Genomic DNA, 12,996 nt, shown 5'->3' with positions numbered 1-12,996 from the left:
TATGATCTGTTATACTATAACTTATCGTATGACCTATTGTTACTATATTATAACTTTTCGTTTATACTTTAGTTATTAGCATTTAATTGCAATACACTGTGCTCCTAAAACATGTGTTTTTGTGTGTTTGTTTTTTCTTTTAGGAGACCATTTCAGAGGTCATTAGGCTGTTTGAGAAGACAGTTATGTCAGTTAAAACACTCACGGCACATCCTGAGTTTGATTTGATGGTACCTGAAGAGTTTGAGGTAGTAGAAAAAATACATGAACCTTTTGGAATTTTGTGTTTTTCTGCATTTGTCATAAAATCGTATCTGATCTTCATCTAAGTTAAGAGTATTAGCAAATATAATGTGCTGCCCGAAGTGAAGCCAAAGAGCACATTGACACTCAACAGCAGTATTAGCAAAACATTTTGTGGACTGATGAAACTAAGATTGAACTATTTGGAAAGAACACACAGAACTACATTTGGCATAAAAGAGTCACTGCATATTAATCGTAACGTATTGTGGAGGAAACACTATTATTTGGGCCTGCTTTGCTGCTTTAGGGCCTGCCCAGCTTGCAGTGATTGGAGGAAAGATGAATTCCCAAGGTATCAAAAAATTCTATATTGTGAGAATGTCATCAGCTGAAACTCTGTAGAAGTTGAGAGATGCTACATGACAATAAACAAAAACACCAAAGCAAGTCCACAACAGAATGACTTCAGAAAAACAAAATCGGCCCTTTGGAGTGGTCTTAATGACTTAAAGAGAGCCACACATGAGACGTCCAAAGAATATGACACAGCTAAAGCAGTTCTGCAGGAAGAATGGGCTAAAATTCCTCCTGAACATGTCTGATCCACAGCTACAGGAAGGACCTGTTTGAGGTTATTGCTGCCAATGGGGGGTCAACCAGTTATTGATTCCAAGGGTTTACATCCACTAACATGAAAATTTTTTGTGTTATTTTAGGCGCATCATATTTAATACTCTTGACTTGGATGAAGATCAGATAACATTTTATGACAAATTAATACAGAAAAACATGAAATATGAAAAGGTTTACATTCTGTTTCTTGCCACTGTATGCATATATGGAGGATAACCTTAGTGTTGATAATGCTGATACATTAATAATGTTACTGTTTTATTAGATTTTACATTTTAATTAATCTGTAATATTGTCGTGTGTGTGTGTGTGTGTGTGTTGTGTGTGTGCGCGTGTGCATTTGTTAACTGTTAGAAACTAGATCATAGATATGAGAAGGGCCCCAGTTTGGAATCCATCGTAGAGTCTGATGGCCACCTTCAAAGTATTATCCAGAAGATCAAGGTTAGTTTGTAGTTTGCTTTTTCTTCTATATCTGTCTTGTTTGTACAGTGCTTTATATTTGTGGACCTGATTTGTTTTCCACTTAGGAATCACTCCAATTTGCTTTTGATGCGGCAAAAGTATATTCACACACTTTTGAGCATTTCCGACTTTTCTATAAGGAGAATGACGGTCTGGATCTGGATGTGATGCGGCAACAGGATCATGGTGATGCACAGCATATCAACACAGACATTGTTTGTGTAGCACATCTCCCACTCACAACACGAAGAGCAGTTCAGTCGAGAATAGTGTTTTTTTTATTAGAAAGTTGCCTTTATTAACAGATGCACTTTCTGCTGCCAACACTTTGTTTTTTTGTGTGCCTTTTCTTCTTAATATTCTAAAAGATGCATTGTTCCTTTTATTTACTTCTTGCAAGTGCATGTGGTTATACTTTATACTGTATATACAGTATGTTTAGCAGAACATTGCTCCATAGTGTTACAAGTGGCCATAAACAACCTTTCATCTACCTTTAAAGGTCATATCATAGCTTTATTTTATACATATACCGTATTTGCCAGAGAATGATAGTGATAGATTTTTCTTCTATATAATGTAAAAATTGATTTACAGAAATTCTTATTTCAGACATAAGAAAAATGTCATGTAAAATCAAGTAAAATTGAGCAAAGCCTTTTTAAATACACCACCATTACCTACCTGGTTTACATTCACAAGCAGCATTGTCAAAAACGTCAAACCCTACTGTACCATTTAAACAGCCACAATAAAGAAAATGGGTCAAACAGTATGCAAAACACTGACAATTTGTAGTTAAGCAGGCAAAATACCAAGCATTGTTGTTTTAGATTGATTGACTGTTAACTCCATTTCACAGGTTTGTCCTTCTTTAAAAAAGCACTGGAGTTATACCACAGTGAGCATAAGGAGGCCTTAGTCATCCAGCAAAAGAGGCATCTTGGTTTGCTGCTTGTGGACAAAACCCAGCTCAAAGAGAAGCTTGTGTCTTCCCCTCTCCGCTGTCTAGAAGTATGGACAAGCATATGTGCACACAAAATCTGAGCATGCACACGCACATTTTTGCCAAATATCATTGATATGGATAGATTTAGTATTTAACATTTTTGCTCCGCCACCTTTAGCTGGCTTGAGCATTTTGTAAATTCTTTGACCAAGACAAAAAAATGAATTGAATTAAAGGGGAGTGGAGTTTTACTGGGTTTAATATATCTCACTAATATGAAAGTATAGGCAAGGTCCACTGACCCAGTGAGTGATCTGACTAGAAGGAATGCTTTGCAATCCAAAAATGTTAACAGCACATAGAAGTAATTGCTTTGCTCTGAATATCCTTTCCAGGTCGTCAACGAGATGCTCACCCAGCTGGCTAAAAAGAAGCTAGATTCTGTCATTGCAGAGGCTTGTGAAGCCCAGTTCAAACTAGAGTTTGCTCCCTCTACAACAGCTGAGTTAGCCAGCTCCCTCATATTCCTGGATGAGATTCAGGAAAGGGTAAGATTTTTACAATAGAACAATTTTTTTTTAAAAATCAAAACAGCATGAATTTCTCTTCTTTTCTCCATCTACCTTTCTCACATATATATTTTTTTTACTTTTTGTGTTTGACTCCATCCTTCTAAACTTTACATCTTCACTTTCTTTTTCTCCCTCTTTCCAGATTACAGTGTTAGAGGAAGAGCAGGAGACAGTATGTCAGATGTACAATCTTATCAACATGTATTCAATTCCCACGCCACCTGAGGACCTGGTTGTTTTCGCCACCTTGCAGCCTTCCATTAACTCATTGCATATCATCATTGATAAGGCAGTGGCAGAAAAGGATGCCAGCATGGACAGATTTTGCACTTCTATGCACATGGACATAAAAGAGTTGAATAAGGAGGTCATGAACATCAAGCTTAAGTTACAGGTGTGGGAAGTTGAATTAAATATTGGTGTTATTCAAATATAGACACGGTCCTAGACTTAATTTGCAACCTATTAAGTTGTTTTAATATCGAAGCTTGTTACAGAAGGTGTGTCTATGTACTGCAAATGTCTGCTTGTTTACCCTGTGGTTTGTTGTAACTAGGATCCACAAATCTTAGACATCAGTGCGGAGTCCTCCCAAGTGCATCTGCTGCTGGAAGAGATCCAGATTTCCATAGATGAGATGCAGTCCCAGGCTTCCACCTACACCTCCTACCAGAAGAAATTCAAGGTACTGTAATTCTCTACATTCTACATGTAATTCAAATTGATCCTTCCAATAAAACATGTCAGGACAAGTCATCAATTTGTTTTGTCCCTTATATGGGATAATGAAGGTGGAGGTGACCAAGTTTGATGCCCTGGATGATTTAACTGCAGAGTATAGGCTGAAGCAGCTGTTGTGGGACTGTGTGGAAAAATGGGATGTTCTACAGGACGGATGGCGGCAGGTGAGGTGCATCTAACAAGAGTGTACTGTTTGTGTAAACTTGAACATTCATAAGGTATAATGTGAAGAGAAGTGTTAGCAGCTATTCCTCTATTCTAAGCTTTACTGAGTTTTACTGAGCTTTACTGAACCCACGTTCACTCCTCCCCAGAGCACAATACAGCAGTTGGACCTGGAGCAGTTCAGCTCACAGGTCAACAAATATAGTAAATATGTCAACCAGCTGGAGAAGGGTCTGCCACGTAACAACGTGGTTACACATGTAAAGGAAAAGGTGGAAGTCATGAAACAGAGGGTGGGTATTGTGTATTGAATGACATATACATACAGTTTAAGGGAAGAATAACACAATTTATGTTATTGCAAATGTTCCAAACATGGAGAGCAAGCATGTACTGGTTATATAGCCAATTTGCTTTAGATTCTGTCTAAACCATATTAACTTGTTTTTCTTTAGCTGCCTGTGATCACTGATCTTCGCAACCCGTGTATGAAGGCAGAACACTGGAAGAGCCTAGAGTCTGTTGTGGGGACATCCCTGAATGTAGAAGAGCTTACTGTGGCTGTTTTGGAGGAAATCAATGTCTTTTCCTATGGCATGGAGATACAGGAGGTAACATATAAAAATAATTATAGATGTGAGCTTTTTTTGAAAAACGTCCTACCTCTGATTATTAACTCTGTGAAATAATTAATAAATAATGTTACATTATACATCTTTATGTTACCTGAAACTGGACTCTTGACTTTTAGGTGTCAGGACAGGCTTCGGGAGAGGCATCAGTGGAGGCAATTATTGCAAAGGTGCGTAGAGAACCTCTTGATATGTGTAAAGATATTTTATGTCCATGTACACTATATTTATTAAAGAAACCACACTTAACTGTTTGTTAAAACATCAATTACTTTTGATCATACAATTTTTGCACCCACATATGCCGATTTAATGACTAAGATGACTCAAGTTACTTTTACTTTTTAAAATGCAGGTCATGGCACATACTCTTTGTTTAGGAAACCATTGTTAACACATCACTCAAAGAATCAAAATGGTGCTGCAAGGAAATAGCACTACATTTTTCTACTGTAAAAGCAATGCCCTCTCCACCATAGCAGACTGACAATTTTGATGAAAAGGAGAGGACAGGCAGGCTTTTCACAATAGGAAAATAATGTGTGTGTGTGTGTGTGTGTGTGTGTGTGTGTGTGTGTGTGTGTGTGTGTGTGTGTGTGTGTGTGTGCGTGTGCGTGTGTGTGTGTGTGTGTGAGAGATTTGTGGGGGATGTACAGAGTTGAAAAGAGTGGCTAGATATATAGTATTTCCATTTAAATGAACAGTTTTCTTATGCTTATTCCCTTTTCTTACCAAAAGTTAGATTGATACTAGTCACATATCTATGAGGAAAAGCCAAGAAGACTAATTAGCTTAGAATAAAGTGTGGAAACAGAAGAAATAGCTGGTCTATCCAAAGTTTTTGAAATCATTTTTTCAAACATTTTCATTGTTTTCTTTTGTTTTGTTTTGTTTACCTTTTTTTATCCAGAGCCGGGCTAGCTGTTTCTTCTAAACATAAGTCTTTGTTCTAAGCGGATATAAGTGTCCTGTAACTAACAAGAAATTGAATTAGTCTCATTCCAAAAAATATCAGATTTTCCTTTTATACATATTTATATTTCTGAGGACAATGAAAACCTTGTTAACATACTTTCAATACCTAGAGTATATAGTTAAATTTTTCATTTTTCATTTTCACTATTCATAAACAAAACAACAACATCTGTAGCATCAAGTTATTTTATATAACAATAGAACAATAAACTGGAGTGATATGTTAGTATAGCTAACTGATTTAGCATCTGTACAGTCTTGATACATAAGTGTAGCCAGGAGTACAGAGTCACTTTGTCAAAATGAGCTGTGACCTCTATTCTTCTCCCTGAAATATCTCTTTGTCTTTAGAATAGAACACATACATGCAGAAACATGTTTCGGGAATAAATTAAAGTGACCCTCTGTTGTTTACTCTCTGCCCTCTTAATGAGCCATGCAGGCAGAGGAGGTCTGGAAGACCACTGAGTTCACTGTCCTGTCTCATGGGGACTCCAAAGAAGTCTTCATCCTGGGAGGCACAGATGAAATCCAGGTAGTAACATTCTAAACTCCCAACAGAAGAAGAATCGGTTTTAAAAAAACAGCAGTGTTTGAGCATGTCTGAATGTGTGTTTCCATGTTTGTTTACTGTGAAGGTACTCTTGGATGACAGCATAATCAATGTGGGTACAGCAGCATCTTCTCGCTATGTAGCTCCCATCAAGCTCAAGGTGGATAAGTTTCTGAGACAGCTGAACCTCTTCAACCAAACACTGGTAAAGGTGTAGAATAGAATGGTGTAGACTTATATTTAATTCACCTCCAGGTCTAGCTAAATGCAGGTTTTGACTTTGATTTTGGTTTCAAATGTTACACAGTTGCTCTCCCTAGTGGCTGCAAAAGTAGTTATGCTTTGTTAATGTTTATTGATTTCTATATGTCAGGTAATGTAAAGAAAGACTAAACAGTATCACATTTAACACTGCAGATTACTAATTATTTTTCTTTTAGCCCTTTAATTCTCCCTGCTTTTACATTGTAATCACTATTTATCCGACTGTTCGAGTTGTTTCTTCTCCATTTCCTCTTTGAATCTTCCTTTTACAGGATGAGTGGCTTACATGCCAAAGGAACTGGCTGTACCTAGAGAGTATCTTCTTGGCCCCAGACATTAAGAGGCAGCTACCTGCTGAATCCAAGATGTTTCTTAAGGTGGACAAGTCCTGGAAGGAGATCATGGCACGAGTGAAGAAAATGCCCAATGCTCTCAAAGCAGCCACACAGCCTGGTGAGTGACCTTACAGCATGGGTTAAAAAATACAAACGTGAATAGCACATGCTCACACATGCTCACAGATGCACAGGAAATTACACTGTCACATTGAACACAGCCTTTTTATCCTGTACAGATCTGTTGGAGACTTTTCAGCACAACAATGCTCTTTTGGATGAGATACAGAAGTGTTTGGAAGATTATCTGGAGTCAAAAAGAGTCATCTTCCCCAGGTACACATGCTTGGTTGCATATTAGAAAAACACACTTTTACCATATTTGGCATTTTTATTTTTTATTACCAACTTTTTAAATCCTGTGGGAAATGAGTGATATTCATAGTTACTCTATTCCCTGCAGGTTTTACTTCTTATCCAATGACGAGCTCCTAAAGATCTTGGCCCAGACAAGAAACCCTCAGGCCGTGCAGCCACACCTCAGGAAGTGTTTTGATGCAATTACGCGGCTAGATTTTGCATTATTACGTGAACAACCTTCTGGTGCTACAGCAACTACTCTGGATGCTGGAGAACAGGAGACCATTTACAGCAAAGACATACTGAATATGGTCTCTCCTGAGGGAGAGAAGGTCAGGTTTAAGTAACCTTAACACTTTTAGTCATCATTCTCCCCGACTGTGTTTTGCTCCCCCTGTCCATGGCAGAGAGGAACTTCTTTGTTATAGTCCTTGCTGGAAAAAAAGAGAGAAAGTGAAAAGAAGATCACAATTTTATGCTACTTTCCTTAATGTACGTATATCTTGCGTAATAGTTATCCTGTGACCAGGCATGTTTAGTGACATTTTGAGTTGACTTACTGCTTAGACAACCCTAAAAGAGTAGTAGTAGTAGAGTGCTTGCATAAAATGTATTCTCAAATTTAAAAATGCATAAAACATATACAAACAGTAATTAAAGCAAAAACCAGACGTGATAAATTACAAACATTATGTAGTATCTTTTAGAAACTACAGATTAGTTGAGAACACAAACACAAGAAAAAGTTCATAGCAGCTAATTCTAGTCTGCCAATGTAGGAATGACAAGCCTTGTCCTCCACTATACAGTAGGGCTGGTCTGTGACTGCTGACTGTCTTTGCTCTGGATTTAGATTTCTTTGTATGTAATAGAGTCCTTTCTCCTTTGCAAATTTTACGACAGCTATCATTGTGGTATTGTTGATATCTCAAATTCTGTATCAAGGATAATGATACATTTTTGAGTGCAATGACAATTTTGCATGCACTGATTGCTCATTCACTTGCTCTACCAGACTTTGCGACCCCCCACAAGGGGTTATTAGTTATCACCCTCCCAGTTCTTCAATCACAAATGGTAAATATAGGTTGAGGGAACCGACCATAAGAATTCACGGTGAACCTTTAATAAAAACACAAGACAGATGTAATCATATTCTCAACTGTAACTAATCTTGTCTTCCTCTGTGTGTAGGTGGGCTTGACTAAAGGTTTAAAGGCTCAAGGCAATGTGGAAGATTGGCTTTGTAAAGTGGAGGAGGCTATGTTTGTCTCGCTGCGACGCCTCAGCAAAGCCGCAATCGCAGACTACCAGGTGACATCTAGGGAGGAATGGGTGGTGGCTGGACATCCATCACAGGTACTCATACAGATGACACACAGAAATTAGTTTTTTTTTTATATAGTTGTGAGCACACTTACTGACATTATGCATTATCTAACCTCTTTCCCTGAACTTAATCATGTCAACTAAATGTATAATTTTTAACCCTTTACCTAACGCCAAGCCCAACCAACTAAACCTAACCCTCAAACAACTCATCGAAGTTGTGAGGATTGGTTAAAATGTCTACTACTAAGGTAGTGAGCTAAACATACTTGACATAACTACATAAAGACTTGCATAAATGCGCATGGACGACAAACATGAACATTTTTAAGAAACAGGCTCGTATGTAATTGCTTGTACAGTAGACCATAATAAACTGGATGGGCTAAAAACATGAACATATAGATAAGTTACAGTGAAAACAGTTGTTTTGCTCACTTACAGGAGCCAGAACCAGTACTAAATTATTGCTGTTGTCTAAAGCCTGGATCGATTTTGCAGTTGATTTTCATCATTTAAGTTGATGCTTTGAGCTCAGTCGTCTTTTTTCTCAGACAAGCATTTCTTATGAGTTTTTCTGTTTGTCCACAAGGTGGTGCTGACCATCTCACAGATGATGTGGTGCAGGGATATGGATGCCTGTCTTGAAGGAGACCATGACCACTTTGCTGCCCTGCAGGAATTTGAATTGACCAACGTTGATGTAAAGTGCACTGGTTTAAAATTAAATTGTATAAAATCAGTTATTTAATGATTTAACACTTATGTTTGACCTTATTTTTACATTTTAACTTCAACCTACTTAGTCAGTAATGTGTGTTTTTGTCTGTGTGGTTGTGTATTTGTGTGTATTCTAGAGGCTGAATGCCCTTGCAGCATTGGTACGAGGACAGCTCCCTACTTTACATCGTAATATCATCACTGCTCTCATCACCATTGATGTCCATGCCAGAGACATTGTCACAGATCTAGTCCGACAGAAGGTACAGTATTGCAGTGTTGGTACAGAAGGGCAAATACAGATAATCATCATCAAGCAGCTCTTATCTTCACTTGTCTTTTTATGCTGTAGAATGATAGGTACACATATTGACCAGGGATTTTCAGGTGACAAGAAAAGTTTTCTAACAACCAACTATCTTAGGGTAACATGATCCTTCTTTTTCAGGTGGATACTAAGTCTAACTTTGAATGGCAGAGACAGCTACGCTACTACTGGGACCTGGATTTGGACAACTGCGTAGCCACAATGGCTCTGTCTACTTACATTTATGGCTATGAATACCTGGGAGCCTGTCCCAGGCTTGTCATCACACCTCTCACGGTATTACCAAATTTAACATAATAAAACTATTCATAAAAAAAATAGAAGCACAACGTTTATCATTAGTTAGAGAAGCTTTCACTGAGGCAGACTTTCTTGAGCACTGTGTTATCTAATTTAGCCACAGACATGTACCACAGTGCACGTGCATGGTAGAACAGAAACAAGTAGCATGTCATGTGTTTATCTGTCACACCCAAAATCTTACCCCTGGTCTGTATCTCACCCTGCTCTTATGCTCAGGACCGTTGCTACCTGTGTCTGATGGGGGCTCTGCAATTGGACTTGGGAGGTGCTCCAGCTGGGCCAGCGGGGACAGGCAAAACAGAGACCACCAAGGACCTGGCTAAGGCCCTGGCCATCCAGTGTGTGGTCTTCAACTGCTCTGATGGCCTTGACTACAAGGTCAGCAATGACATTTGAGTTTAGTCTGAAAAGTGCTCGCTCATATAACTGTAATTGCAAGGTAATACCATTAGATGGCACTATGACAAAAGCATTCAAATCACATGACCTGTGCCAGTTAAAGCACTGAAAAACAGACTTTTAGTTATCTGCCTTAAGCCATGTTTGAGCTTGAACATTAGCCAAATCTAAATAATTAGAAATATATTATTCACCACACAGGATTGGACGATTGACTGATTAATATGATTGATGGATCTTTTGATTCTTATAGGTTCTTTGTTGTTTCTGTATGTGTAAATAATTCATTAAATTTTATTATCAGTTATAATCAGATGTCACACACATGCTCATATGTTCAAATACAATAACCAGTTATATATAAGAAAAAATCTTTATTTTTTTTATTTTTTTGTCTCAAAAATTCCGTTAGGGTCTTTAACCTTGAGACACACTCTGCATTGTAATTTATTGTTAAATAGTGTTGTGATGTGCAGCTCTAAGCACATACCAACAAGACAGCTGGAAAGCAATTCTCTTTACACCTGCTGTACCTGAAATGCAAAGTGCTTTAAAGTATCACAGCCAGGTTTTGTGTGTTAATACTCAGCTCCATTGTGCCTTAGATGACTTACAAACATTTAATTGACCTTAAGTACTACTGTCCATGATATATTATTACATTTCAACAGTGTTCTTTGTAGCTCTCGTAGAAGAAAATGTAATGCATGCATAGTGGAATTTGTGTAATTGTAGTTACAAATGTACATATTGTGTGTTCTTAATGTGGCAGATATTTTTGGAACTATATGATTTAATTAAGGTATTTTATTTTATGGTTATTTAAAAAAAATCACTATCAATTGCCACAGAACAAGTTGATCCCAAGCTGATTTTAAAGGAATTATGTGTATTAATGTAATTATTAAAACAAAACATCAAACAGTTCTTTAAAGAATGTAATTGACAACCCAGGCTTGTATATGTCACTGCATTACGATCTTCCTGTTGTAATTTTCTTCCTGTTTTTAATCCATCACATGTCTCTCTTCCAGATGATGGGTCGTTTCTTCAGTGGACTTGCCCAGTCTGGAGCTTGGTGTTGTTTTGATGAATTTAACCGAATAGACATTGAAGTGTTGTCTGTAATTGCTCAGCAACTCATAACAATACGAAATGCTAAAGCTGCTAAGGTACGCCCTTACTGTACGTAGAGAGATTATTAGGCACTGCTATGACTTTGGCTTTGTCTGTGTAAAATGATTTGCTAGCTTTACATCTGTTCTGTAAGTACAGTAGCTTCAGAATGTAATTTAAAATGTGTTTTGGAAGTTCATTAACCTATATTGAAATTTCTAATTTACAAAAGGATTCAGATTCATTGATTTGCACTCCTCATTGTGGTCCGGTGCTTTCTGTTAGCTTTGGTTGTCCTTTAGATATATTTAAAACCTGACTGGGGTCCACCTGTCAGGTTTTATACATATTTTATAAAGGCACAGACCTACAAATATGAGATCTCATAATTCACACTGAACATCAGAACAAAAACCAAACCATGAAATCCCACTCCCATCAATCATGCCTATATAAACTGTCCAAATCCAAGTGTACAAAAGATGTAGGAACTTACCCATGAACAAAACTGTAATTGCTGTCCAAGGGGTTCCATGTACACAAATAAAGAGTCTGAATATTTTTGTGAATGAGAATTTCAGTAACATGTTTTTACTTTGTCATTATAAATTAGTGATTGTAGATATTTACATCTGTCACAAAACACTAATAATTTAAATAGATGAAAAGCAGTGTATACTATGTGACATCACATTAAACAGCCAGCCAGCTAGTTTGCTGTTGTTTGAGATGGTTAAAAGACCATCATCTTGGAAACTACTACAACTAACATAAAATAAAGAGGAATGAGTGCCACACATCACTTCTGTACACACTTGACTTGCTTGTTAAGGTGTTTAAGACATTTTACTCAAACATAAAAACAAATATCTCACTCAACTCTGTTTGCTATGCAGCTGTCGAGGTTTCAATTTGAGGGCCGGGAGATCAAGCTGGTGATGACGTGTGCTGCGTTCATCACCATGAACCCAGGCTACGCTGGCAGAACAGAGCTACCTGACAATCTTAAAGCTCTCTTTAGACCCATAGCCATGATGGTGCCAAACTATGCACTCATTGCTGAGGTAACAGGCTCTGTGTGTGTGAGTGTGTTGTTATATACGCTGGGTTATTTTTCTATTATGTCAGTTTCCCATTGCCTTATTTCTCTTCTCTGCTGATTCCAGGTGATTTTATATTCAGAAGGTTTTGAGTCCAGTAAGACCCTAGCGAGGAAGATGACCCAGATGTACAAGCTGTGCTCTGAGCAGCTGTCCCAACAGGACCACTATGACTTTGGCATGAGAGCCGTCAAGTCTGTCCTGGTCATGGCTGGGTCAGATCATCACATCAACACTAAAACACATGTCAATTCAATTTTACGCAGATATAAACAATCATTTGCTTTTCTGAAATATCCCAGTCTGGACCACTGTGATTGTGACACACACCAACACACACACCTTAAGACATTCAGTATATTTATCCCCAGTGCACCAAAGAGAGCGTGCTCTGAAAGGTTGTTATTGTTAGATGTAAAATCTGCTACTCAGTGCACATCTGTATTATTGCAGAACCAGTAATCATTAATGGATTAGACACCCATTGTTATTGCTGAACTCACTTTTTTAGCAAGTTTTTCAACAGAAATAAGCACTAAATTCACTTTGTGTCTGAGTAAAATTCCTTCGCCTGGTCAAATGTGCATGGACATACCTCAAATGGTAAAGCATTGAGACACATGAAGAAGAAGATTAGCTGGGCAAAAGGAAGATTTGAGAACAGCAACAACACAGTTGTTGCTTAACTGCGTGGGTGCACAAATAGATTTAACGGATCCTCTTGACCATATGTAGTGAAGTCATTCCTACGCACGCTGGTTATTAGCTGAAGCTCAGGGAACTCTTGTTATCGACTTGTGGTTCATTGTTT

The 12,996-nt window shown here is 37.9% G+C and overlaps 1 protein-coding gene across 3 annotated transcripts in view; it reads left to right on the top strand.

Moving 5' to 3' along the window:
* The window catches only part of dnah6 (dynein, axonemal, heavy chain 6), a 46,794-nt gene that overhangs the window by 3,079 nt on the left and 30,719 nt on the right, over positions 1-12,996 (top strand). For all 3 annotated transcript variants that reach the window (XM_026360264.1, XM_026360263.1, XM_026360265.1), the window contains 24 exons: positions 144-248; positions 1,234-1,323; positions 1,410-1,530; positions 2,207-2,358; positions 2,689-2,841; positions 3,008-3,259; positions 3,422-3,550; positions 3,657-3,770; positions 3,921-4,064; positions 4,227-4,382; positions 4,523-4,573; positions 5,821-5,913; positions 6,017-6,136; positions 6,468-6,648; positions 6,770-6,866; positions 6,994-7,222; positions 8,085-8,249; positions 8,812-8,922; positions 9,077-9,202; positions 9,388-9,543; positions 9,787-9,948; positions 11,004-11,141; positions 11,982-12,149; positions 12,252-12,400. In XM_026360264.1, coding sequence (XP_026216049.1) covers positions 144-248; positions 1,234-1,323; positions 1,410-1,530; positions 2,207-2,358; positions 2,689-2,841; positions 3,008-3,259; positions 3,422-3,550; positions 3,657-3,770; positions 3,921-4,064; positions 4,227-4,382; positions 4,523-4,573; positions 5,821-5,913; positions 6,017-6,136; positions 6,468-6,648; positions 6,770-6,866; positions 6,994-7,222; positions 8,085-8,249; positions 8,812-8,922; positions 9,077-9,202; positions 9,388-9,543; positions 9,787-9,948; positions 11,004-11,141; positions 11,982-12,149; positions 12,252-12,400 — 3,362 coding nt within the window. The remainder of the gene's footprint in view (positions 1-143; positions 249-1,233; positions 1,324-1,409; positions 1,531-2,206; positions 2,359-2,688; positions 2,842-3,007; positions 3,260-3,421; positions 3,551-3,656; positions 3,771-3,920; positions 4,065-4,226; positions 4,383-4,522; positions 4,574-5,820; positions 5,914-6,016; positions 6,137-6,467; positions 6,649-6,769; positions 6,867-6,993; positions 7,223-8,084; positions 8,250-8,811; positions 8,923-9,076; positions 9,203-9,387; positions 9,544-9,786; positions 9,949-11,003; positions 11,142-11,981; positions 12,150-12,251; positions 12,401-12,996) is intronic.

The sequence above is a fragment of the Anabas testudineus genome, chromosome 1 (genome assembly GCF_900324465.2).
Source record: "Anabas testudineus chromosome 1, fAnaTes1.2, whole genome shotgun sequence".
Classification (NCBI taxonomy): Eukaryota; Metazoa; Chordata; class Actinopteri; order Anabantiformes; family Anabantidae; genus Anabas; species Anabas testudineus.
Note: the sequence above shows the minus strand (reverse complement) of the source record. Positions and strands in the feature narration are given on the sequence as shown.